The sequence below is a fragment of the Triturus cristatus genome, chromosome 11 (genome assembly GCF_964204655.1).
Source record: "Triturus cristatus chromosome 11, aTriCri1.1, whole genome shotgun sequence".
In the NCBI taxonomy this organism is placed as follows: domain Eukaryota; kingdom Metazoa; phylum Chordata; class Amphibia; order Caudata; family Salamandridae; genus Triturus; species Triturus cristatus.
In genome coordinates this window covers 145,086,213-145,112,597 of record NC_140594.1, presented here as the reverse complement: position 1 = coordinate 145,112,597, position 26,385 = coordinate 145,086,213, and the positions used below count along the sequence as shown (strand labels likewise).

General features: G+C 51.1%; 1 protein-coding gene across 1 annotated transcript in view; it reads left to right on the top strand.

Annotated features, from left to right (window-relative positions):
- The window catches only part of DNAH10 (dynein axonemal heavy chain 10), a 1,995,301-nt gene that overhangs the window by 1,082,912 nt on the left and 886,004 nt on the right, over nt 1-26,385 (top strand). The window contains exon 42 of the mRNA XM_085636177.1: nt 1,365-1,499. Coding sequence (XP_085492303.1) covers nt 1,365-1,499 — 135 coding nt within the window. The remainder of the gene's footprint in view (nt 1-1,364; nt 1,500-26,385) is intronic.

The window sequence follows — 26,385 nt, the reverse complement described above, 5'->3', positions numbered from 1 at the left end:
CACAGAAGCAGAATTGGAGGGCGATCACTCTCCTACCAAGCTGCTACATCTGGAGCGACCTCCCCCAAAACATCAGGGCCTCCTACTAACCTTTTGAAACTTGCAAGAAGTTAAAGGCCTGGCATTTCAATTAGTCTTCTTGCAGGACCAGCAAGACAGCCTGTACTCAGACCCAGCCTCACCACATGCATGCTCTCTCACCTATTTAGCACCTGAATACCTCATTTCCTCATTTCGAAAAGCAGTGCTCTACAAATCCACCTTACACTCCATAATATGAGCTCTGATGTTATAGGGATGTTTTGTCCATTGCAACACATAGAGGTCAATCTACTGTTATGATATGTCAACACAGAGTTGGATAGTGCTCTATTGCGTAAGCCACCACAAACCTAGCTCTTACAGCGAGGTAGGTATTTAAGAGTATAATGTGGTGTCCATTCCACTGTCAGAGCACATTTGTAAACACTTTATTAAGTGAAATCTAAGGCAAATGTGATTTTCTACATTAAATATTTTCTGTGTTAAGCATTGTTCACAAACTACAAATACATGTGTATATGTCTTAAATAATTTATCAAGTGAACTCTTCCAGTCATCATCATACAGCTTCAAACCAACCACAGTTTTTTTGCTGGAAGCCCAACTTTTAGTAAAGCATAACGAGTGTGAGAAAATATAACGTTGCTATTTACAGTTTTGCTAGCTTCCCAAATAAATGAAGTATTGCCATTCATTTCTTTTCTCTAAATAAGTGCATTTGATCAGTTCAAGAAGAACTCATTTATCATTACTTTGTCAGGCTCCATTTTGTGTAAGTTGCTAAAGACTGAAAAATCAGTTTTAAGCATGTTATGTTATTTGCTGGGCCGAGTTTTGGTTTTAGGGCCAAGCCACATTGACAAAACCTAACTTAGGAGTACTAAAAAGAACAAATCCCTACTAAAATTAAACATCTGTCTCACATATAATGAACCACTGGTAAAAACACATTTGTGGTTAAGCTGAATGTAAAAAAACTTTAAAGAAAACTATGAGTGAAAATGACTATAAACTATCTCCTAAATGTAAAACATATACAGAACAAACATTGAAAAATTCAGGTTTTGGTTGATGATGAATAACCATTCATAACGGGAAAACCTGTGGAGTGCACTTTCCATTGTCATGTAAAAGGGAACATATTTTCTTAGGACCTTTTGCTTTGCTCAGATATTTTAACTATATTTGTGATAATTATCCTCAGTGTTGATATGTTTGACTTTAATGGTCACAATTTTAATGTGGTATATTAAAGGACTTCAATGAATTACATTTTCATTGGCAGTAGACATAATTTGTGAAATTTCTAACATTTGTTGCAGCTAGAGCAAACTGAGTTGGACCGTCTGTTTGAAAAATATGTCCCACCGACTATTGAAATGATTATTGAAGGAGTGATGGATGGCAGACAAGGCGAGAAATTGAAGACTATTGTTCCACAGACAGATTTAAATATGGTATGATGATGTTTTACCAATTTGAAGAAAGTATATTGCATATTACTGGTATTAATTAACATTTGGGATGTCTGAAGATAAAACAAATTAATTGTGTTTGCAACTGGTTCCCACCATTTTGAATATTCCAAAGAGCCAGAAGCCGAAACCTAAACTTTAAGCAGCAACTCACAGTACTTTTTGAGCACACAAGTTAAGTTCCTCTGTGGAAAAATGGCGTTTGTGGGTATAATTCCCACATGACTATAGACACATATTAGAACTTTCAACAGTACTAAGTTTAGGGTAGGAGAATAATTATGGGTGTACCCAGTAGAGCCCTGTGGGAGGGGGAAGGGTCCGCTGCAAATAGAGGGAACATCTCCTGAGTTTTGACTTTGTGGGTTTGCACAACTGTACCATTGTTTTTATATCACTCCCAAATTGCATACCTACACTTCATGCCAAAAACAACTGACATAGGTGTGCAAATAAGTGTGCAAATTGAGTGTAGTGAATGGATTTTGCCACCTAGAAAAATAATGGATAATTCGCGGAGAACTGCATATGGAGATCTGCGATTTTCAATATCTCTATGAATAGTATCTGAGGAATTTAATTAACCCCTTAAAAGTCTACTCAAATCTGCTACTATGGTTAGTAGATGTTTTTGATTTTTCAAAACTTTTTTGTGAATCACTCGAAAAGTGAATAGGACCATAGCAACCTCAGCCTCACATTAACATCATGATACCTTCCTGAAACATTTAGCTCCCTGTCAAAGTCTACCCATCCCTTGCAAGTCAGTTAATAATGTTCTGCCCTGACCTAGAGGATCCTGGCTTAAATTTTGAAGCCTTCGCTTCTAATTCTGATTTTAAAGATAAATTGTTTTATTTGAGATAGTTGAGACTTTTACTGTTGAATTGCAATTGGCAAATAAATCTAATTTCGAGTCATACCCACTTAAAAAAAAAAGTAACCCCTGTTTGCATGTCGGATTATTAATCACTCTTGTCCCTTTTGAACAATCTGTGACCCTATTTCTTGCCAGTCTCAAGAAACCACCAGCGATCCCACTGCAATAGGGGGTGCTTCACTGTGGTCTTGCCTTCCCCTCTGCAAATCAGTTACCACTGAAACTCGGGAGTTGGTAACTGAACAACAGTTTTGGATTATTAGCACTTTAAATGTGCAAGCTCTGGATAACTTAAGGAAACAGACATGCACACTGGGTGCACTAAATTCAAGCACTCTGTACCATCCACATCAGGCCAGGGACCAGCTATTTTGCTGGCAAAAGGAATGTACCCTGCTGAGGAACTCAGATCCACGAGGCTCGTAAATACCACATTTATTTAGAATTAAAAACTATCCTCACAGAGTATTGTATTCATAAAGAGCAAATAGAGCATATGAGTACACTGATTCCAAGTCAACTAGAAAGATGAAAGATAAATCTATTCATATTGCTTAGTTAAATATATGATCCCAAGTAAAACACAAAACAGATTTTTTTTATTTGACTTACGCAAACCTAGATATTTTAGTGTTAACTAAAACAAGGCTGTAGGGGGCTGGTTTAGTATATGGTGAACACGTATTTAAGAGAAGCACCTTGCACTAATCCAGACAACCCAAATGGTGATTTTAGTGGTCTTACACAAACTTAGAAAGCTCTTTAAGTGGTAGCTGTGGAGAGCAGCATTCAAGCTTATCCAGAAGGAGTTTGAAGCAGCTTGTTTTACCAGATCTCATCATGTATTGTAGGTTAAACCTATTGTTCTACCTTCCCCTGCTTGAGCTCAGCTCAGAAGCAGGAGGGCAGAATTGTGTCTTGGGTCGGCAGCAGCACTAGCTTGCTGTCAGACCCTGAAAGGATGTTCCCAGGAGTACTGGGGGCGTTTCTCGGAGGAGCCACCCAGTCATGGAATCATACGTCCAGCACCGGTAATGGTATTTGGGGTATGATTCCAACATGTTTGATACAAGACATAGCCAGGTTCGGCACAGCCACTATATAGTTATCAATTCCGTATTGAAGGATGGCCACTATCTGTATCAAAATGGCTGACTGCACTTACAGAGCCTGGTGAATCGACTCTAGGGTTTGTAGGAGTGTCCTGTTCATGCAGGGGCACCCACACACTTATAACCCAGCACCCTGTCTTCAGGATTGAAAGGCCTGCCTTATTGGTTGGTGACTTATAGGTTTTAAATGTAGTGACCTCAGATATAAGAGAACTTATATCTGTCGTAAGTGTTGCAAGCACCAGCTTACACAGGCTGCAATGGCAGGCCTGCAGTCACAGTTTGAGTTGTCTTTCATGGATGGCACAATACATGCTGCAGCCCATGGGGGTCCCCTGGTGTACTTATGACCTGGGTACCTCAGTACCATATACTAGGGACTTATAATGGTACACAAGTAGCCAAGCTGGAATGTACATAACTACTCACCATCACCAATTTAGGGGAGAAAGCACGGAAACATGGGTTCCTGACTAACAGGATCCTAGTCAGACTACTCAGAAACAGCATAGCACCAGGCAAAAAGTGGGGTAACCATAAAAGCAGATCCTACTTTCCTGTTGATACTTTTCTTACTGGCCTCGATCCTTGTGGTGCTTGTGTGCACTGCTATCCAATATTTTGGAGGTGTTTCCCACTTAATGGGGCTTGATCCCTTCATGACTGTAAAAAACGTAGGTGGTAGTGGTCAAACAGCTCAACTCGCACAGCACAAATTCAGGGTAAATATAAAGACGTCATAGGAAAATGTGTACTAGCAAGGACGAATAACCCTATGCCACCAACCTAGTGTTAACATATATCTGAAGAAACCTTCAGATATTTACAAAATAATATTATGCCTAGAGCACCACTCAATAGGAAAATCATGGTTCATCAGCCCGACAGGTCCAAAGCTTTATCCGCAGAGAAACAGAAACTTAGTAAAAATCAATCAATCAACCAATCATGGCATTTGTAAAGCACACTACATACCCGTGAGGGTCTCAAGGCGCTAAGAGGAGGAGGGGGGAAGCTGCTACTGTTCGAAGAGCTAGGTCTTGAGAAGTCTTCTGAAGGTCAGAAGGTCTTCGGTCTGCCGCAGGCGGGTGGGGAGGGCGTTCCATGTCTTGGCGGCGAGGTGGGAGAATGATCTACTGCCGGCGGTCACTCTTCGGATGCAGGGGATGGTGGCGAGGGCGCGGTCTGCGGAGTGGAGCTTGCGGGTGGGGGTGTAGAGGCTGAGTCGGCTGTTGAGGTACGTTGGTCCGGTGTTGTGGAGTGCCTTGTGTGCATGGGTGAGGAGTTTGAAGGTTATCCTCTTGTTATCTGAAAGAAACACGTTAGTTAGATTCCTCACCTTAGAATATCCCCAGGCGTCAGACTGGATCCGGAAGATTTTTCGTCAGCAATACCCCTTGCGCGTCGCTAGGCGTCGTCTGCGGCTCCGCGTCCGTCGTCGGCGTTGTGCGCCGGAATGACGTCGTCGGAGTACTTAGACGCCGCCCTCGCGCGCTGATGTCAGTTCTTCTTTTTTCCGCGCCAGTAAGCGCAGATCCGGGAGAGCTACCCCTTTTAGTCTTTTTTGACTAACTTTTTTGATCCTTTTTGATCTTGTCTCGACTCCGGTGCCGGTAGGATGCCTGGTTTCAAAGCCTGTGCTGACTGCAACCGCTTGATGTCGGTTACGGATCATCACCGCCGGTGCCTTTACTGTTTGGGCCTCGACCACGACGCGGAGTCGTGTTCGGACTGCAAGGCCCTGACCTCGAAGGCTAGACGGGATTCGCCACTCGGCTCCGCGCCCCTCTCGATCCCAGTCCAGGAGGAGGTCCAAGGATCGGTCGCGGAGCCACAGCCGACGTCATCATCGCTCGTCTGGCTCCAAGTCTTCGGGTAAGTCGAAGCACTCCAAGAAGTCCAAGAGGCGACACCGCTCTTCGGACTCCCCTCGCCGGTCGTGCGTCTCGGCCGAGGGTCAGGGTGGTTCCACCCCCGCGGCTCCAGCGGAGCCGCAGGCGCTGCGCAAGTCCCCATTTCCCGCCGTTCCCTGGGACTGACGCGACGCCGGCGGAAGTCAGTGCCTTCCTCTCGGCCATGAGGAGCCTGGCTCCGCCGTCGACGCCCGCTGGCGCACCTTCGGGCCCCGCGGACCCGACTGGGCAACCTTGCATACCGGCGGCTCCGGCGCCGTCGCCGGTCGACCTCGTCACGCCTCCTCCGCCGGCGTCGACACCGGTTCCACCCCCGACGCCGGCTCCGGTTCAGCCCCGCTCCGGATCCGGCGCCGTTACGGCGTCGATGGACGCCGCGTACGGCGCCGTTAGAGACACATTATGTCTATCGTCCGGCTCCGATCCTTCCTCCTGTTTACCAGGAATCAGATGACGGGGGCGAATGGGAGGGGTCCGATGACACTGTGGCCGTTCAGGCTCAGCTGTCACAGGACTGGGCAGATGAACTGGGGGAGGCCAGTGGTCTGGATACCTCACCAGACACTGGATTCATCTCTCCTCCGACTGTGGCTTCGGAGGAGGGTGCTGCTTTCTCTGTGGTGCTGCGCAAGGCGGCCGCAGCCCTTGGGCTCGAGCTGCCTGCCGTGGCTGTGAGGACTAACGTCCTCACTGAGGTGCTTCAGTCTGCAGCAAGCTCCACTGAGCCTCTGCTGCCATTCAATGAGGCCCTCACTGACGTTCTGCAGGGCAACTGGTCCAAGCCCTCCACAGTTCCTCCTGTGGACAGGAACGTCGCCAGGCGCCACCGCCCTGCTCCGGGCGACCCCAGTTTTCTGTCCCAACACCCTACCCCCGAGAGCCTGGTTATCCAGGCCTCTACCTCCCAATCCTCCTTCCCGACCGCTCCGCCGGACCGGGATTCCAAGAGACTGGAACAGTTTGGCAAAAAGCTGTTCTCCTCCCTTAGTTTGGGCCTGCGGTCCTTGAACACCGCCTGTCTCTTGGACCGTTATTCCCACTCTCTGTGGGATACGGTGGAGGACGTGCTGCCCCTGTGTCCGGAGGAGGTCCAGACACGACTTACCCAGGCTCTGGCCGTTGGGAGGGATGCAGCGCGACATGCTATCCGATGTGGGCTTGACACTACGGACTCGCTGGGTAGGGCGATTTCTACCTCGGTGGCGCTTAGACGTCACGCCTGGCTGCGGTCCACGTCCTTTTCGGGCGATGTCCAGAGCACCCTCATGGACATGCCCTTTGATGGCACTCGCCTTTTCGGCGAGAAAGCGGACAGTGCGCTGAATCGCTTTAAGGACTCCCGGGCTACGGCCAAGTCCTTGGGCCTCTCGGCCCCGCGGTCGCAAACTTCCGCCTTTCGTGGCCAAGGAAGGGGTGCCTCCTCACGTGCGCCTAGCCACCAGCCGCAGAACCAACCTGCGCGCGGTCGCGGACGTGGTTTCCGCCGAGGCGGTTCTGGAGGATGACGCGGTCAGCCCACATCCACCCCGGCAGCATCCGCCTCAAAGCCTTCCTAGTCCGAGCTTTCAGGCCCATTCCACGCCAGTGGGCGGCAGAGTTCGCCATCACCTGCTCCACTGGCGGTCCATCACATCGGACAGGTGGGTGCTGCAAATCGTCCGAAGGGGCTACTCCGTCCCCTTCGAGACGACCCCTCCAGCCATGCCATCGCAGCACCACCGTATCTCGGGGGATCATTTGAATCTTCTCCACGAGGAAGTTTCGGCCCTCTTGGCCAAGGGGGCCGTCGAGCGCGTTCCGAGCCCAGAAGTAGGTCGTGGTTGTTATTCCCACTACTTTCTGGTTTCCAAGAAGGGCAAAGGGGGCCTACGCCCTATCTTGGACCTCCGGAACGTCAATGCCTTCCTCCGGAAGGAAAGGTTCAAGATGTTAACTTTGGCTCAGGTTCTAGCTGCCCTAGACCCTGGAGACTGGATGGTAGCGTTGGACTTGCAGGACGCATATTTCCACATCCCCGTCCTGCCGGCCCACCGGCGTTACCTGCGGTTCACGGTGGGTCAGGAGCACTTTCAGTTCACCGTGCTCCCCTTCGGCCTTACCAGTGCCCCTCGGGTGTTCACGAAAGTGATGGCGGTGGTCGCAGCTCATCTGCGCAGATCAGGGGTTCCAGTCTTCCCCTATCTCGACGACTGGTTGTTGAAGGCGGGCTCGCCCCAGGCAGTCGTCTCCCACCTCCAGACTACGGCGGATCTCCTGCATTTGCTGGGGTTTTCCATCAACGTGCCGAAGTCACACCTGAGTCCCTCTCAGAAGCTCCTCTTCATCGGAGCGGTTCTCGATTCGGCGCAGTTCCGGGTCTATCCGCCGGAACAGCGGGTCCGGGATATACAGGCCCTGATTCCCATCTTTCGGCCTCTATCCTGGGTTTCGGTCAGGCTAGTGTTGCGGCTTCTGGGGCTGATGGCCTCCTGCATCCTACTAGTGCATCACGCCAGGCGGCGCATGCGGGCTCTGCAGTGGGACCTGAAGTTTCAGTGGGCCCAGCATCACGGCAACCTGTCCGACCATGTCTTGATCTCGGAGGGCACTGCACAGCAGTTGCAGTGGTGGCTCACGGACCGCGATTGGGTCACGGGCAAGAGCCTCTCCCTTCCCCAACCGGAGCATGTCGTAGTGACGGATGCGTCCCTCCTGGGATGGGGTGGCCATATGGGAGAGGCGGAGATCAGAGGCCTCTGGTCTCCGGCGGAGTCTCGCCTCCACATCAACCTGTTGGAGTTGAGAGCGATCCGACTTGCACTGAAAGCCTTCCTTCCCTCTGTCAGGGGAAGTGTCGTGCAGGTGTTCACGGACAACACCACCGCCATGTGGTATTGCAACAAACATGGCGGGGTGGGATCGTGGACCCTTTGTCAGGAGGCTCTGTGCCTCTGGACGTGGCTGGAACACAAGGGCGTCACCCTAGTGGTTCAACATCTGGCGGGCTCTCTGAACGCCAGAGCAGACAAACTCAGTCGCCGGTGCATGATGGATCACGAATGGCGTCTGAACTCCGAAGTGGCGCAAGGTCTCTTTCAGCAGTGGGGAGAGCCTTGGTTAGATCTATTCGCCACCGAAGAGAACGCGCAATGTCAGCAGTTATGCGCGTTGGAATTTCCAAGGCGGCACTCGCTCGGCGACGCTTTTCGTCACGAGTGGAGTTGCGGTCTGTTGTACGCCTTTCCGCCTATACCACTTCTGCCCAGAGTGCTGAAGAAGATCAGGCACGACCGGGCCCAAGTCAACTTGGTGGCTCCGGATTGGGCACAAAGGTACTGGTATCCCGAGCTACTCAGTATGTTGACCGATCCTCCGATACGTCTGCCCCTTCGGGAGGATCTTCTGTCGCAGCAGCAGGTGACGGTCCTACACCCGAACCTGTCCAGCCTCCACCTCCATGCGTGGAGATTGAGCGGCGGCAGTTGATGCCATTTGACTACCTCCTGAAGTCTGTGATATTCTGGCAGCCAGGCGTCCCTCCACAAAGACGGTATACGCCTGCCGGTGGAACAAATTTGTGGCATGGTGCACAGCAAAGGCTGTGGATCCCCTTTCCGCCCCTCTTTCTGAGGTTCTCCTCTTTCTTCTTTCTTTGGCCCGGCAGGGCTCTGCCCTGGGCACCTTGAAAGGTTATCTTGCTGCCATCTCTGCCTTCTTGCGGCTTCCTGATCAGCCTTCTCTTTTCAAGTCCCCTATAGTTACACGCTTTCTAAAAGGCATTACTCACACGTTCCCTCCTGTCCCTTTTGTAATGCCTCAGTGGGACTTGAATCTTGTTCTCACATTTCTAATGTGCGCTCCCTTTGAGCCTCTTCATAATTGTCCTCTCCGTCTGCTGACGCTTAAGACTGCTTTTCTGGTAGCCATCACCTCGGCTAGACGGGTGAGTGAGCTCCAGGCTTTATCATCAAAGCCTCCTTTTCTCTCTGTTCATCCGGACAAGGTTGTCCTTCGGCCTCGTCCCTCCTTTCTTCCGAAAGTGGTGACCCCCTTTCATCTTGGGCAGTCTGTCACCTTGCCCACCTTCTTTCCGCCTCCGCATCCTTCCAAAGAGGAAGAGAGGCTCCACCGTCTGGACCCAAAACGTGCGCTCCTTTTATTTGGACCGCACAAAGCAGTTCCGGGTGGACGACCAACTTTTCGTTGGATACGTGGGTGCTAAGAAGGGAAAAGCTGTGCACAAACGGACCATCTCTCGGTGGGTCGTTTTGTGCATCAAAATTTGTTATTCCTTGGCAAAAAAGGACCCTCCTGTTGGGCTGCGCGCCCATTCTACTCGGGCCACTGCAGCTACTACTGCTTTGGGACGGGGTGTCCCTTTGCAGGACATCTGTCAGGCGGCAACGTGGGCTTCGCTACACACGTTTGCCAGGCATTATTGCCTTGACAGCCAAGTCCGGAGGGATGGCTTCTTTGGCCGTTCTGTCCTCCAGGACTTTCTGGTGTGATCTTGGTTCGCAGACCCACCACCGGGATGGTATTGCTTGGGTATCTATTCTAAGGTGAGGAATCTAACTAACGTGTTTCTTTCAGATGAACAAGTTACTTACCTTCGGTAACGATGTATCTGTAAGAAACATTAGTTAGTTAGATTCCTCACCGACCCACCCATCCTCCCCGTTCTGCGAACTGACATCTAGGGTTAAGGCTATCCCTTTCAGGGCCCTAGAATTTTTTGGCACCAGTGTCGGTATCTTGCATGGCTCTGCGTTCCTGGCACGGAAGGCTATGTACAAGAACTGACGTCAGCGCGCGAGGGCGGCGTCTAAGTACTCCGACGACGTCATTCCGGCGCACGACGCCGACGACGGACGCGGAGCCGCAGACGATGCCTAGCGACGCGCAAGGGGTATTGCTTACGAAAAATCTTCCGGATCCAGTCTGACGCCTGGGGATATTCTAAGGTGAGGAATCTAACTAACTAATGTTTCTTACAGATACATCGTTACCGAAGGTAAGTAACTTGTTCGACAGGGAGCCAGTGTAGGTCTCTCAGGTGGGGTGTGATGTGGCTGCGGCGAGGGATGTCGAGGATCAGGCGTGCGGAGGCGTTCTGGATGCGTTGAAGCCGTTTCAGGAGTTTGGCCGGGGCTCCTGCGTACAGTGCGTTTCCGTAGTCCAATCTACTGCTGACGAGGGCCTGGGTGACCATCCTTCTTGTTTCGGTGGGAAGCCACTTGAAGATCTTGCAAAGCATGCAGAGGGTGTTGAAGCATGAGGAGGAGACGGCGTTGACCTGCTTCGTCATGGAGAGGGTAGAGTCGAGGATGACCCCCAGGTTGCGTGCGTTGTCGGTGGGTGTTGGGGGTGTTCCTAGTGCAGTCGGCCACCAGGAGTCGTCCAGGCCGAGGGGGTGGATCCGAGGATGAGGACCTCCGTCTTATTCGAGTTCAGCTTCTGTCGGCTGTTCCTCATCCAGTCGGCGACGGCCTTCATTCCTTCGTGGAGGTTGGTTTTGGCGGTGTGGGGGTCCTTGGTGAGGGAGAGGATCAGCTGGGTGTCGTCGGCGTAGGAGATGATGTTGAGGTCGCGCCATGTAGACGCTGAACAACGTTGGGCTGAGGGATGAGCCTTGGGGTACGCCGCAGAGGATCTCGGTGGCTTTGGAGCGGAAGGGTGGGAGGCAGACGCTCTGTGTTCTGCCGGAGAGGAAGGAGGAGGTCCAGTCCAGGGCTTTCTCTTGGATTCCGGCATTGTAGAGGCATGTTCGTAGTGTGCGGTGGCAAACCGTGTCGAAGGCAGCTGACAGGTCCAGGAGGATGAGGGCCGCGGTTTCTCCATTGTCTAGCAGGGACTTGATGTCATCGGTGGCGGCAATGAGGGCAGTTTCGGTGCTGTGGTTGCTGCAGAACCTGGACTGGGACGGGTCCAGGATGCTGCTCTCCTCGAGGAAGCTGGTCAGTTGTTTGTTGACGGTCTTTTCGATGATCTTCACCGGGAACGGGAGCAGGGAGATGGGTCGGAAGTTCTTGAGGTCCTTGGGGTCTGCCTTGGGTTTCTTGAGTGAGGCGTTGATCTCAGCTTCCTGCTCTCTGGGAAGGTCGCGGTCTCAAAGGAGATGTTGATGGTTTTCCGGAGATGGGGTGCGATGGTGCTCCTGGCTTTGCTGAAGATGTGGTGTGGGCAGGGGTCTTCTGGGGATCCGGAGTGGACGGTGTTCATGATCTTGATAGTGTCGTTGTCGTTTATGTTGGTCCAGGAGATCAGGCGGTTGGTGTGGGTGGTGGTCATGGGAGCGGGGGTCTCAGTGGTTGCCGGGGTGGTGACGGTGTTGAAGCTGTCGTGGATGTCTGCGATCTTGCGATGGAAGAAGGTGGCTAGCGAGTCGCACAGGTCTTGTGAAGATGGGATGTCGTTGGTGTTGGAGCTGGGGTTGGAGAGTTCCTTCACGATGTTGAAGAGTTCTTTGCTGTTGTGTGCGTTGTTGTCTAGGCGGTCTTTGAAGGAGGTCCTTTTGGCGGATCTGATGAGGTGGTGGTGTCTGTGGGTGGCGTTCTTGTGGGCGGTGTAGTTTTCTGGTGTTCATTCACGGATCCAGTTTTTTCGAGTATTCAGCAGGTTCGCTTGGAGGCCTGGAGGTCTTCGGTGAACCAGCTGGCTTTCTTGCTAGTGTTGGTGTTGGAGGGCTTCTTGAGGGGGGCGAGGGTGTTGGCGCAGTTGTTGATCCACTGTTTGAGGTTGCGAGCGGCGGTGTCGGTCGGATCTGTGGGTGGGTTCCGGGCGAGGGAGGTGGGAAGCTGGTCTTCGGTGACTTTGCCCAGCAGCGGCGAGGCATCTGTTGGGTGTAGTAGTGCGTGGTGGGTTTCCGGAAGGTGAAGTGGATGCAGCTGTGATCGGTCCAGTGGAGCTCGGTGGTGTGGTTGAAGGAGACATGGGAGCTTGCGGAGAAGATGGGGTCAAGCGTGTGGCCGGCGGAGTGGGTGGGTGTAGTGACGAGTTGTCTGAGTCCGCGGTTGGTGAGGTTGTCGATCAGGGTGGAGGAGTTGGTGTCGTTGTTGTTCTCGAGGTGGAAGTTTAGGTCCCCGAGGTAGATGTAGTCCGTGGAGGCGAGGGCGTGTGTGCTGACGAGGTCGGTGATGGAGTCGCTGAACTGTGCTCGTGGTCCGGGGGGCCTGTAGATGAGGGTTCCTCTGAGGGTGGTGTTGGGATCGGTGTGGATCTGGAAGTGCAGGTGTTCGGCGGCGCTGAAAGTGTCGTTGGTGTTGGTTGAGACTTTGAGAGAGTTCCTGTGGACGATGGCGATTCCTCCTCCTACTCCATTGGTGCGGTCCCTGCGGGTGATTTTATAGCCTTCCGGGATGGCTATGGCGATGTCGGGTGCCGAGGAGGGGTTCAGCCAGGTCTCCGTCAGGAAGGCGACGTCTGGGGTGTTGGAGTCCAGTAGGTCCCAGAGTTCCACGGCGTGTTTACGTGCGGAGCGGGTGTTGAGAAGGATGCATCTGAGGTGGTTGGGTTCTTTGGTAGGTGGGTTGGCGGGCTGGATGCTGGTGAAGCTGCAGTTCCGGCAGAAGAGGGTCCTTGGGTGCGCTTCGGGGCTGCCAGGCAGCAGGTGCGTGATCGTCCGGCGTTGACTGTGTGGAGGGTCCTGGAGTCGTAGCAGAGGCGGGCATCGTGGCGTTCGCAGGGGCCAGGGTTTCTGGCGCTGGGCGTGGTCCTGGCGCGGACGGGTGCAGACGGGCTTGCCTTAGGCGCCATATATGGGAAGGAGGGAGGAGCAGCTGGGAGGCGGGAGGCGGGAGGTAGGGGCAGCGAATGGACAGTCAGGGGGGCGGGGCCGCAGGGGATGCAGTGGCGGGCATGGGAGCGGTGGACAGCACGGGGGCAAGGGCACAGAATCACGGGGGCACAGAAGGAAAACGGGGCACAGATCACAGGGGCACAGAAGAAAAACGGGGCACAGATCACGGGGGCACAGAAGAAAAACGGGGCATAGTCCACGGGGGCACAGAAGAAAAACGGGTCACAGATCACGGGGGCACAGAAGAAAAACGGGACACAGATCACGGGGGCACAGAAGAAAAACGGGGCACAGATCACGGGGGCACAGAACTTACCTAAGTAGCAGCATCTGGGGCAGGGACAGGATGCACAGGCGGTGCTGTGCGGAGGGGGAGCGACCTACCTAACGAGGTCAAGGGTTGCTCACTTCACCGCGCAGCGGCCGCCATATATGGGGAGGAGGGAGAGAGGAGCAGCTGGGAGGTGGGAGGTAGGGGCAGCGAATGGACAGTCAGGGGGGGCAGGCCGCAGGGGATGCAGCGGCAGGCACGGGAGCGGTGGATGGCACGGGGCAAGGGCACAGAATCACGGGGGCACATAAGGAAACAGGGCACATATCACGGGGGCACAGAAGAAAAAGGGGGCACAGATCACGGGGGCACAGAAGAAAAAGGGGGCACAGATCACGGGGGCACAGAAGAAAAAGGGGGCACAGATCAATGGGGCACAAAACTTACCTAAGCAGCGGCAGCTGGGGCAGCTGGAGCAGCTGGGGCAGCTGGGGCAGTGACAGGATGCACAGGCGTTGCTGTGCGGAGGGGGAGCGACCTACCTAACGAGGTCAAGGGTCGCTCACTTCACCGCGCAGCGGCCGCCATATATGGGGAGGAGGGAGAGAGGAGCAGCTAGGAGGCGGGAGGTAGGGGCAGCGAATGGACAGTCAGGGGGGCGGTGCCGAAGGGGATGCAGCGGCGGGCATGGGAGCGGTGGACGGCACAGGGGCAAGGGCACAGAATCACGGGGGCACAGAAGGAAAATGGGGCACAGATCACAGGGACACTGAAGAAAAACTGGGCACAGATCACAGGGGCACAGATCACGGGGGCACAGAAGAAAAACAGGGCACAGATCACGGGGGCACAGAAGAAAAACGGGGCACAGAACTTACCTAAGCAGCGGCAGCTGGGGCAGGGCCAGGACGCACAGGCGGTGCTGTGCGGAGGGGGAGCGACCTACCTAACGATGTCAAGGGTTGCTCACCTCACCGCGCAGCGACCGCCATATATGGGGAGGAGGGAGAGAGTGACCGCTGGGAGGTGGGAGGTAGGGGCAGGGAATGGATAGTCAGGGGGGCGGGCCGCAGGGGTACAGCAGCGGGCACGGGAGCGGTGGACGGCACGGGGGCAAGGGCATAGATCACAGGGGCACAGAAGAAAAACGGGGCACAGATCACGGGGGCACTGAAGAAAAATGGGGCACAGATCACGGGGGCACAGAAGAAAAACGAGGCACAGATCACGGGGGCACAGAAGAAAAATGGCACACAGACCACGGGGGCACAGAAGAAAAACGGGGCACAGATCACGGGGGCACAGAACTTATCTAAGCAGCGGCAGCTGGGGCAGGGACAGGACGCACAGACAGTGCTGTGCGGAGAGGGAGCGACCTACCTAACGAGGTCAAGGGTCAAAGTCCATATATGACAAAACTGTGTAGGTCTGTACTTCCAAATGCTTTAATTTTCCAGGCAAAATTTTTTAGTTGGAATCCAAAGATGAATACAGCCGACATGTGTTTCGTCGTTTGACAACTTTTCATGGTTGTGAATTTAAGAAATACATGCTTTATAAAATGTACAGTGTCATTTGTCTCTGAAAGCAAGAGAAAGTGACATGCAAACAACCATGTCTACAGTTTTGAGGGATGAGCAGAAAGGATACAACAGACCTTGGATATGACTCCTAAGAAACAAAATGTCTATTAATGAGTGAAAAGGTAATAAAGATGATAATAAAGTGAATTATCGGGTCTATTTTTAAGTGAAAAGACAATGAAGATAATATAGAAGTGAACGAGGACCATGAAGCCTAAGTACCTAGAACCAAACAAGGTACACCCATGTGTTTTTCTGAAAGGGACTTAATTGATAAAGAAACCAAGAACAGCCCTTCCAGTTATCAGAAATTAAAAAATGGATATATATGTTAAAATACCTCAAGGGTTTTGCTAAGAAATGCGTTCCAGTAGCATATAGTGCAGAATTTCATACATTCCTCGGAGCCCCGAGGACGAAAGATATTTGGTTAGAGGAATTCCTTAGAAGCAATGAGATCCTAAGAATGTTCCAGATCCAAGTATCTCAAAAAACGCTGAAAAAAAAGGACAACAACCATGAACGTCGTAGAAGTGACGTGCATAATAGGCACAATCAAAGTTATGCCCAAAGAAATACCAATATTTCTGATGGATACATCTGCCTGTGGATTCCTCACCTTTTGAATTGCAGCATTCCATGGAAACTTTTCTCCATAGCTCTCCCACGTTGACGAGTACGTCAGAATGGAACGACTCCGCTTGCGACCCTGCGCGACCCTGTGCAACTTTATCGGAGCCATAAAAAGACCTTGTCGGCGTACTGACAACAGTTCTCTTTTTTCTGCGCCGTCGACGCGAAACGTTTTTCTGGGGCTCTCCATTTCTGAGCGTTTCGTTGTTACAGGCTCTTCCTGAAATTGTAGCAGTGCAATGGCTGCTCAGAAAAAGTCTGGTTTCAAACCTTGTAGGGAACGTGGAGGTCATATGTCCATCACAGACCCCCATGAAGATAGTTTTTGCTGCCTTTTGTCGGACAACGACGTTGAAGGGCGTTCGACGTATCGAACCATGAATCCGAGGCCTTCAAAGAGAAGGAGGCCAAGTTGTTCATGGCCAGGGCAAAGAAGCAGAAGAGGGGCCAAAAAAGGACGAGATTGAAGTCTAATTCACCGATTCTGCACACCTCAAAGTGATCGAGGAAGCACAAGAAAAAGCATCATCATGGTTCCAGGCGTTGTTCATCCAAAGATAAGTCACCGAAGTCGAGTTTCCCGGTACTTTGGCGTCACAGAAAGGATGAGGTATCACCTTCCCCTTCTCAGGTGATGTCAGTGCCCTCTCCGGCTTCGAGGGTTTCCCAGATGCCCAGGGAAGCAATGCCTTCGCCTCTGGCTCCAGTGTCACCGGCGCTGCAACCTGAGCCAGTCCTACACCCTCCTCAAGCTGTCCCATAGCAGGCGGTACCAGATCCGTGCCCACCCTTTCCAGCTCCAGGTAATGATCCTTCACATTTCTTGAATGCGATGTTCGGCATGTTTGCCAGAGCGGCTAACCCTACTGGTGCTCCTGTTGGCCCCATGGGACCGCTGTCTTGCAACCGGGAGGCTTGCCGCCTTATTTTTCATAGGCGCCATTTATAGCGTTCATGCTGATGACCCCTGGGAAGTTGGTCTCTCCTGATGCCGAGGTACTCGACGCTTGTGCAATCCCTGGAGGGAATAATGGAGTATTCTCCTGCGCCGTCTGGCTCCGGTCCGGCGCCATCTCAGCCTCGCCTGCAGCCTTTAGCTATCCCTGTGGAACCTCCATCGATGCCGGCCCGGAAGTCACTGGCGCCGCGCCTGGTGCTGCTGACACCGATACCCAGATGAGATCTAGAAGGGAGGCCCAGAGGTAGCTGGAGAAGTTAGAATTCAATGAGCAGCAGAAAGAGGCTGAAGAAGGGGCGATTATTGATCCGGAAACGCTCCCAAAATCTGGAACTCCATCCCAGCAGATATCAGAAAGATTGCGTCCTTCACAAAATTTTAAAAACACCTAAAAACCCTCTTCCTCAACCGCTCCCTCCCGAATTGATAGCCGCTGCCTGAACGCAAATCCCTGCTAGTCGTTCCCCCTGACATTGTTTCTCAAAGACCTACCTCATCCTTGCCCTTTGACTCATTTCCTGCTCCTCCCTCCCCCTAAGAGGTTCAACCCAAGACAACGTGCACTCAATGTAGTTATCTTAGGACTCGCGTACTACCTCAATGCTGCACCGCACACTTGGACTTCCGAACCATTATTGTATAATCACTGCTCTATTGAACGACTCTTACAAAAACTGTTGTAAAGCGCTCCGATACCCCCGGGTCTGGCCAGCGCTATATAAAACTCCTTAATAAAATAAATGAATAAATAAATGATCCCATGCAAGAATTTGAAGGACTGCTGGAGGCTAATGGTTTGGATACGACTCCGGAGTGGGAACTCTCTTCTCTGAAAGGCCTTCCTTTGCAGGAGGTCTCTTCGTACCACTTCATTATAAGAAAGGCAGCTGATCTGTTGGACTTGCAGTTGCATATTGCGGAAATTAAGTCAAACATCCTGACGGAAGTTCTTCACTGTGCTCCCCTTTAATGAGGCTTTGATGGAGCCCATTTCAGAGGTATGGCAGAAGCCTATGACTGCTCCTGCTGTGTCCAGATCAGTGGCAAGAAGATACGAAATAGGGCCTGGGGATCTAGCTTTGTTATCTGCACATCCATCCCCTGAGAGCATAGTAGTTCAAGCATCGTGCCCTACAGAGCAGTCTACAGGCTCATTCCCATCCACACCTGAAGATAGGGAACCTAAGAGGATGGAACAATCAGCTAGGAAGGTGTTTTCTTCAGCCAGTATGGCCCTAAAATGGACCAATGCATCGTGCCTACTGGGTCGCTACATTCATGCATTAATAGATTCGGCAAAGGAAGTGATCCCTAAGCTTCCAAAGGACATTCAGGGCCATTTTGCGGAGGTTCCATCAGACACTCAAGTTGTGGCCCGTCAACTCATACAATCGGGGCTTGACACAGCGGACTCTGTTGCTAGAGTGATTGGTTCCACCAGGAGGTGCACCTGGGTAAGGGCATCTGTTTTTTCTTCAGATGTGCAGGCCACCCTTTTGGACTTGCCTTTTGATGGCTCTCACCTCTTTGGTACCAAAGCGGACTCAGCTCTACAGCGCTTTACGGATAGTAGGGTCACAGCTAGATCGTTGGGTCTTCAGTCCCAGCATAGAGGCTTTGGTTACCATAGTTTTCATGGGTTTGACAAGACTGTTTCCTTTGAGCACAGCAGCAGCAGCAGCAACAGGTGAATCCTCTGTATAGATCATACAGAGGGAAAGGTAGAGGTCGCCAGCAAGTCTCCTCCTCTCCCGTTCCCTCAACTGGTACCACAGGGAAGCAGCTCTAGATCCCCCATCTTAGAGCATTTTGGCCCCGTGGAGGTCGGGTGCCCCATTTTTTACGGAATTGGAGATCTGTTATATCAGATCTCTGGGTTTTGGTTCGCATAGAAAATGGATACGCCTTTCCTTTCTGGGAGTTTCTTCCTCCTTTCCCCCCATGCCAGGTCTCGTGCTCGGATTACCATCTGTTGCTTCCGCAGCAAGAGGTTCTGTCTTTACGACAGAATGGTGCGATAGAGATTGTTCCAGAGCAGGAAAGGGGTCAGGGATGCTACTCCCAGTATTTCCTGATCCCCCAAAAAGACGGACAATTGAGACCGATCCTAGACCTAAGGAACATGGGGGATATTATCAAGAAACGGCGTTAAAATTATTGCCGCTTTAGGGCAGAAAACTACCGCTAAAGCGGTGATAATGGGCTTGATAATATGCCCTTGAGAATTCCCATAGAAGCCCATGTTCTGTTGTCAACATGGGCTTCTATTGGAATTCTCTGTGGCATATTATCAAGCCCATTATCGCCGCTTTCGCAACAGTTTTCTGCCGCCAAAGCGGCGATAATTTTAACGCCGTGCTTGATAATATGCCCCTTGAATTTTATCTCAGAAAGGAGAAATTCAAGATGTTGACCCTTGCTGAGGTTCTTCTGGCACTGCAGCAGGAAGACTGGATCGTGTCAATCAATTTACAGGATGCATATTTTCACATTCCCATCCTTAAGTCGCATCGGAAGTATCTCCGTTTTATGGTGGAATCTCAACATGTAGTGAGGAAATGGGGTTAACTGCAGACATTGCTAAGTTAGCATAAGTAGTATATGCTTGGCTGCCATTCTGACGCTTTGCACACGACACTACATGGCTCTGTTCTCTTGAAATACTTTGCTGGCGCTGCTTCACAGGAGAACTGTCTACCTTTCACATATCCAGCGAGGCACCGCGCTCTCTGTCTGCACAGCCTGTTCAAGGTCAAATAACAATGTATGCTGATGATTCACTTTGGTCAGTCCCACGCACATAGACATAACATGAAGCACAGCAGCCCAACTGAAACTCCAGTGCTTTTAATATGGCATTACATGCATGAGAAGGCACTTGGAGAAAACCTTTCCAACTTAGAAGAGCTGTGCTGATCCTGAGATGTAATTCACTGCATCTGATCTCGTAGGTATGGGGTCTCGCTGACAAAGCCCAGAGGTCTTCTATAAATATTCTAAACTAGCTCATGAGCATGGGGAGGGTGGTAAAAGGATCTATAGTCCTGTCTCCACTGTCATTATAATATGATTTCCTCTTTTGTGCTTTATGGAATTGTAACAATGCTAATTATATTGTTTTTATGCATTATGCTGCTCGTATTGGCTAGAGTACTGCACCTTAGCTAGTTAAAAAGAAACATTTTAAACTATACAGTGTCTCTGATTACTCACGTTGTGGACAAGTACGACTGTGAACGAAAGAGTGTTCTTGTTTCCCACTATTCCTGAGAGTTTACTAAGTCACATGTTCTAGGTTGCCTAATCATTGGTAGCTTCGCTGTAGTACGGAGAATGAATGAGAGACTATTGCTAGTCGGATTGGGGTTCTTAGCACTGAGGTGGCTTTTTTGGTTCACAACAATACAACGAGGTCCTGGTTTCCTGCACATAGTTCTGTGCATGAGCAGAATCCCTGCAACAAACACTACCAGTTTGCGGTCCTTCCATTCGGTCTTACATTCGCTCCATGGCTCTTCATGAAGGTGATGGCGGTGGTAGCGGCACATCTCAGAAGATCGTGGATTCCTGTTTTCCCCTGTCTGGATGACTGGCTGCTCAAGGCAAAGTCACTAGTGAGGGTACTGCATCACCTGCAGGTAATGACCTGACTATTGTTCGACTTGGGTTTTTCGATAAATGTATCCAAATCTCACCTAGTGCCCTCTCAGCGCAACCTGTTCATAGGGGCAGTACTGGATACTTCTGTGAGTTGTGCCTTTCTGCCTCCACAGAGAATACTAGACATCCAGGCTCAGAGTTCAATTTGTCAAGCTAGAGTGGCTGTTCCAGTCCTGAAGGTCTTAGGCCTGCTCGATCTGTTTGCTTCCTGCATACTGTTGGGCAACCATGCACAGTGGCACATGAGGGCACTCCAGTGGTGCCTCCACAGGCAGTGGCTTCAACACAATTGAGATCTCGGGGAGGTGGACAAAATCTCCAGAGACACTGCTGCGGATCTGTTATGGTGGAGTGTTACGGACAACCTCTCTCAAAGGAAGTCGTTTCAGCCTCCTTCTCCGGTGGCCACAGTGATAATGGATGCCTCCACTCTAGGGTGTGGAACTCATCTGGGTTGATCTGGAGGTCAAAGGTCTTTGGTCTCCAGAGAAAAAATTTCTTCACATCAATTCAGGTCCTGATAGACTACACTACAGCGATCTGGTACATAAACAAACAGGGACGAGAAGGGTTGTATCGTCTCTCCAGAGAGGCTTTCCGACTCTGGTTCTAGGCTCAGTGCCATCAGATTTGCCGGATTGCAAATCATCTGGCCGGAGAACTGAATGTGCGTGCGGACAGTCTCAGTCGGCGGTTCTCGGCCGATCACAAGTGGCGTCTTCATCCGGAGGTGGTTCATCACATTTTATGGATGTGGGGGTTTCCTCAGTTGGACCTGTTTGCCACTCAGGAGAACTCAGGAGAACATGCACTGCCCGTCGTTCTACAGTCCCCAGTATCCGATGCGGGGAGCTTTGGGGGACGCGTTTCAGCTAGACCAGGGCTCGCAGCTTATTTATGCGTTTCCTCCCTTACCCTTGATTCCTCTAGCTCTGAGGAAGATTCGCTAAGACCAGGCCCAAGTCATATTGATCGCTCCGGACTGGCCAAGAAGGGTGTGATACACAGACTCCTTTCGCCTCTTATCGCACCCTCCGCTATATCTGCCTCTCAAGGCAGGTCTCCTCTCGCAGACGCTGGGGCAGATTATACACCCCCCACCTCCAGAGGCTGCACCTTCATGGCTTGAGATTGAACGGGGCAACCTGAGCTCTTTATCTCTCCCGCCAGATGTGGTGGATGTTATTTTATCGGCCAGAAGATACTCCACCAAATCGGTCTATTCTGGTAGGTGGGCCAAGTTTGTTAAATGGTGTGGAGTGAGATCGATTGATCCTTTGCAGAACCATTTGTCTGATATTCTGAGTTTCTCGCTTTACCTGGCTCAACAGGGTTTTGCAGTAGCAACAGTCAAAGGCTACTTGTCTGCCTTGTCGGCCTTTCTTTGCTCACCAGACCAACCCTTTTTGTTTAAATGTCCCATAGTCATGAGATTCATTAAGGGTCTCACTAATAGGTTTCCTCCCACTCCATTTATCATGCTTCAGTGGGATTCAAATGTTGTCCTTACTTTCTTGATGGGATCTCCCTTTGAACCCCTGCATAGCTGTCCATTGAGATTTCTAGCATTTAAGATAGTTTTTCTGATTGCAGTTGCTTCTGCCAGGAAGGTTAGTGAGCTGCAGGCCCTTAGCTCTAAGCCCCCTTTTACCTCAATTCATGTGGATAAGATGGTTCTTAGGACCAGAGCTGCTTTCCTGCCTAAAGTGGTCACTCCCTTCCACCTAGGACAATCTATCACTTTACGCACTTTCTATCCTCCCCCTTCCAAAGAGGAGGAGAGACTTCACCGCCTGGACCCTAAGAGAGCGGTCAGCTTCTACTTGGACAGGACTAAGGACTTCAGGTTGGACGACCAGCTCTTCATTGGATATGTGGGCAAGATGAAGAGCAAGGCTGTCCACAAGAGAGACACTGTCCAGGTGGATCATCCTCTGCATTGAGATCTGCTAAACCTTTCTTTTTTTAAACCTTTTTTTTTTTATTGGAAACATTGGGCATTACAAAATCACATGGCCTATACAAAGGTTGGCCTCCGGCTGCAGTATTACCTTTTAACATCGTTAATGAAATAATTATACATGACTTCAGGGTCGTCCACAGCGACAGTACAATACAACAACCCTGACACCTTCCACTCCCCCTCCCCCCCCATCAGACATTTGAACAGTCTCCAGTCTTGGTGGTTCACATATATGTCCCCTGAATTTATTCCAGGTTCCCCAGACTCTTTCCCATGTTTGAGGACATCCCTGATGCACATATACCGCCCTCTCCGCCACCATAGCTTCATCCATGTCCTTACACCATTCCTGCAGCGTAGGTGACTCGCCCAATCCCCACCTCCTCGCAATATTCCTTTTAGCAAACATGATTCCCAGTGTTACCCAGTCCTGCGCTGGATTGGTTGGGTCATTTGGTTCCCACATATTTAGCAAGCATCGTTTCGGCTCTGGAATCAGCGACACCTCCACAGTTTGTGACACAGTCCTCATTATCTTGACCCAGTACACCCTAATCTTCGGACATTCCCATATAGTATGGTAGAAAGTACGCTCTTCCCCACAATCTCGCAGACAAAATTGATGTGAAGCCATCCCTATTTTGCAGAGGGTCACTCTGGCGTAGTATGTGCGTTGAAACACTTTGAGTTGTATCAACCGCAAGCGCTCAGTTATTGCAACCTCCCGAGGAGACGATAGTGCCCCCTTCCACTCCGCGTCATCAAATTCCCCCAAACCTGCAGACCATTTCTGTCTAAGTGCCAACGTGGGGTCAGGCAAGTTGTTTACCAACTTACGATAGGTGAAGGAGGTGGCCCTTTTTTGCATATATTCAGTCAACAATCTATCCTCTATGGGAGTAGCCTCTGACAAGATGGTACCTGCGGGTAAAACCGCCTGCAGTGCATGTTTGACCTGCGTGTATCTGTAAATCTCTGATGAGGCAAGTTCGTATTGGATCTGCAGGTGTTTAAACGGGACTACCTCACCCTTCCTCCAGAGATCACCCACCGTTGATATGCCTATCGCATCCCATTTGTCAAAGCCTTTACTAATCCTTAGTCACCCAAGCCACTGAGAGGTCCAGAGTGGTGTCATTTGTTGATAACCCCCTGCCATCCCAGCCTGGCATGTGCCTCGTACCATATGTGAACTGTGTGCGCTGTTGGCCCAATCAGTAGTCTGGATTTGTTTCTGTTATACAGTACCGACATGACCCCTTCCTCTCCTAGGCCTTGCCTATCCGCCTGAAACGCTGGGTCGGTATGAGGAGCGTGCATCCAACTGTTGATTACTTTTAACCGGGCCGCCCAGTAGTACAATTGTATATTAGGGAAGGCTATACCTCCTGACCAACTTATCCTGCCCAATGCGTGCTGGTTTATTCCCCCAAATCAGACCGGAAACTTCTGATGCGATTGTTTTAAAATAGCTCAGTGGTACACGAAACGGGGTATTCTCCAAAACATACAAAAAGCGTGGGAGCGCCATCATTTTAAAAAGCGCCGCCTTTCCCAGCATTGACAACGGCAGACTGCGCCAGACCAACGTGTCGCGTCGAAACCGCTCCAAGGGGGGCCCAAGATTTCTCCGAAAGAATTTATCGGGTTTGGGTGTAATATGAATGCCTAGATATTTAAAGGTAGCCTCCGTGATCTGCAACGGGCAGTCGCCTGGAAGCGGCGGCGACGGGCCACACAGTACAAATAGAACCGACTTGGACCAATTGATGGTGTATCCGGATACCCGACCGAAAATCTCACAAATATTTAAGAGCACCAAGATGGAGCGCCCAGGGGACGTCAGATACAGCAGCACATCATCCGCATATACGGAAATGCGGTCTTCCCAGTTTGGTGTCCATTTGATCCCACAAATCATAGGCTCCCACCTGATCCATGCCGCCAGTGGTTCCAACACAAGTGCGAAGAGCAGCGGGGATAATGGACACCCTTGGCGCGTTCCTCGCGTCAGCGGGAAGTCACTCGATATATGTCCATTGACCACTACATGTGCTAACGGTTTAGCGTAGAGCAGTTGTATCCACGCACAGAATTTCTTATGGATACATCTGCCAGTGGATTCCTCACCTTGTGAATATCCCCTGTGCCAGCAACGTTAGGAAACTTTTGTAGCAGTCCACGCCGATGGGGTCGAAGACGACCTCACAGAGACACGGCTCCGCTCGCGACTCCGCTGACGTAACCGGCTCCATAAGAAGACCTCATTGGTGTGATGACGTCAGTTCCCTTTTTTCCGCGCCGTCGACGCCAACAGATTTCGGGAATTTCTGTTGTGAGAAGTTGGCCTGATGTATGATGTCACTAGTTCTAGTGTACACCTTATATCAGTCCAAATACCCTTATGGTGATTGGTTGTAAAGTCAACCTTATAGACCAGCTATCCTAGTGGTAGCATGGACAAGAGCAGTCTTAGGCTAAACTCTGAATGGCATGTGAAGCCAGCTGTGATACCATATATAATCCCTTGAATACCAAATGAAAGGACACCACAACAGATATATATATAAAATAAAGTGTATTTATTCTAGTCAAACCCTCAGCACTCTTTATGAGATTAGAGGTAAGTACAACACAGTCTTATTTAAGCATACATTAAGTCACACAGGTAAGTAATACAGTTAGGCCCTAGGGGCCACGCAAACCATATACTAAGTAAGTGGTATAAGAACCACTGTCACGGAAATAGAATAGGCCTAGGCCTAGGGAATCGCTGGGGCTACACTACACTAGCGTTAGTTAGGAAGTGGGAGGCCCACGGGATTCGTGTGCAGAGTGGAAACACTCACGCGTAATGCGTAAAAGTCAATAGCAATAGTACAGTTTATAAAACGGTAGATTTAGGACACTTCCGGAGTAGCTAGGAAGTTGAGACTTGAAAACTAGACACTAGGATAGTCACTATCCTGATGAGCACCGGAGTACCCAAGTTACCTAGCCCACAGGCTGCGGGTGCATAGGGGTGAAGATGCGTCGTTTTCGTCGTCGACTCCTATGGATGCCTGAAGAAAGATGCTGACAGGCAGTCAGTGAAGAGTGTCCGGTGGATCCCAAGGCTGGGATCAAGAAGAGAAGAAACCTGCAAGCAGAAGGGACAGAGTCAAGGTCACTAGCCAGTGACCACGTGGAACCAGGAAGGAACCAGGCGATGTCGTGAAGATTGCAGGTGAAGGTAAAGCTTGTCGCTGCAGCCAGGAGGACCAGGAAGCGTCGAGGACGACCAGGACCAGGAGGCGAGCTGTCCCACGAAGGATCTTGCTGTCGGCGGCGTCGAAGTTGGACTAGGACTCACCAAGCCTTGGCAAGCGGAACCCACGAAGAACGGAGGACTTGCTTCTGGTGCAGACCAGGAAGGTCTGGGGTGCTTCTTCTTTGCAGAGAAGCGGGAGCCAGTCTGGAGGAGCCAAACCAGCGCAGAAGATTTCAGGGAGCGTCGTCACAAAGGCCACCAGCCAGCGGGCAAGCAACCGGACAGACGCGGCAAGCAGGAAAATGCAGAAGGGCCCCACGCAGGACTCGTGGAGTGTGGGGGGCTGATCTTCGGTGCAGATGGTGCTTGGGGCTTCTCAATCCCCGGTGCACAACTTCGAGGGTGCCTCAGAAGCTGCGCTTTAAGTTACTAGCCACTTTTTCCAGGTAGCCGGTCCCACGTCGCTCGTCGCCTCCACGGATCTCAGCTTTGCTGTGGATGTGGATCAGGGTCGGAGAAGTCTGGAAGTCAAGGCTCTGGTCGGGCTCTGCAGTCGGTTCCTCGTAGAACGTGGGCAAAGCAAAGGGTAGTCTCTTGATGGTGCCTGTTTGCACAGGGTAGCCACTCCTTGGCTACAAGGGAGATTCTTCAGTCTTCTTCTTTCCTCGAATGTCGAAGGTCCAGAGTTTCTGTTCAGTTTTGCAGGTTCAGGATAATCTAAAGTCTTGAGGCCCAACTCCCACTCTTATACTAATCTGGGGGGCTGGGATACCTGCTAGGTCACGCCTTATGGGTGGGACCTGGGAGGGGGTGGTTACACCCACTTCCCTTTGTCCAGTTTCGCGCCAGAGCTGGGGCTGGAGTGCCC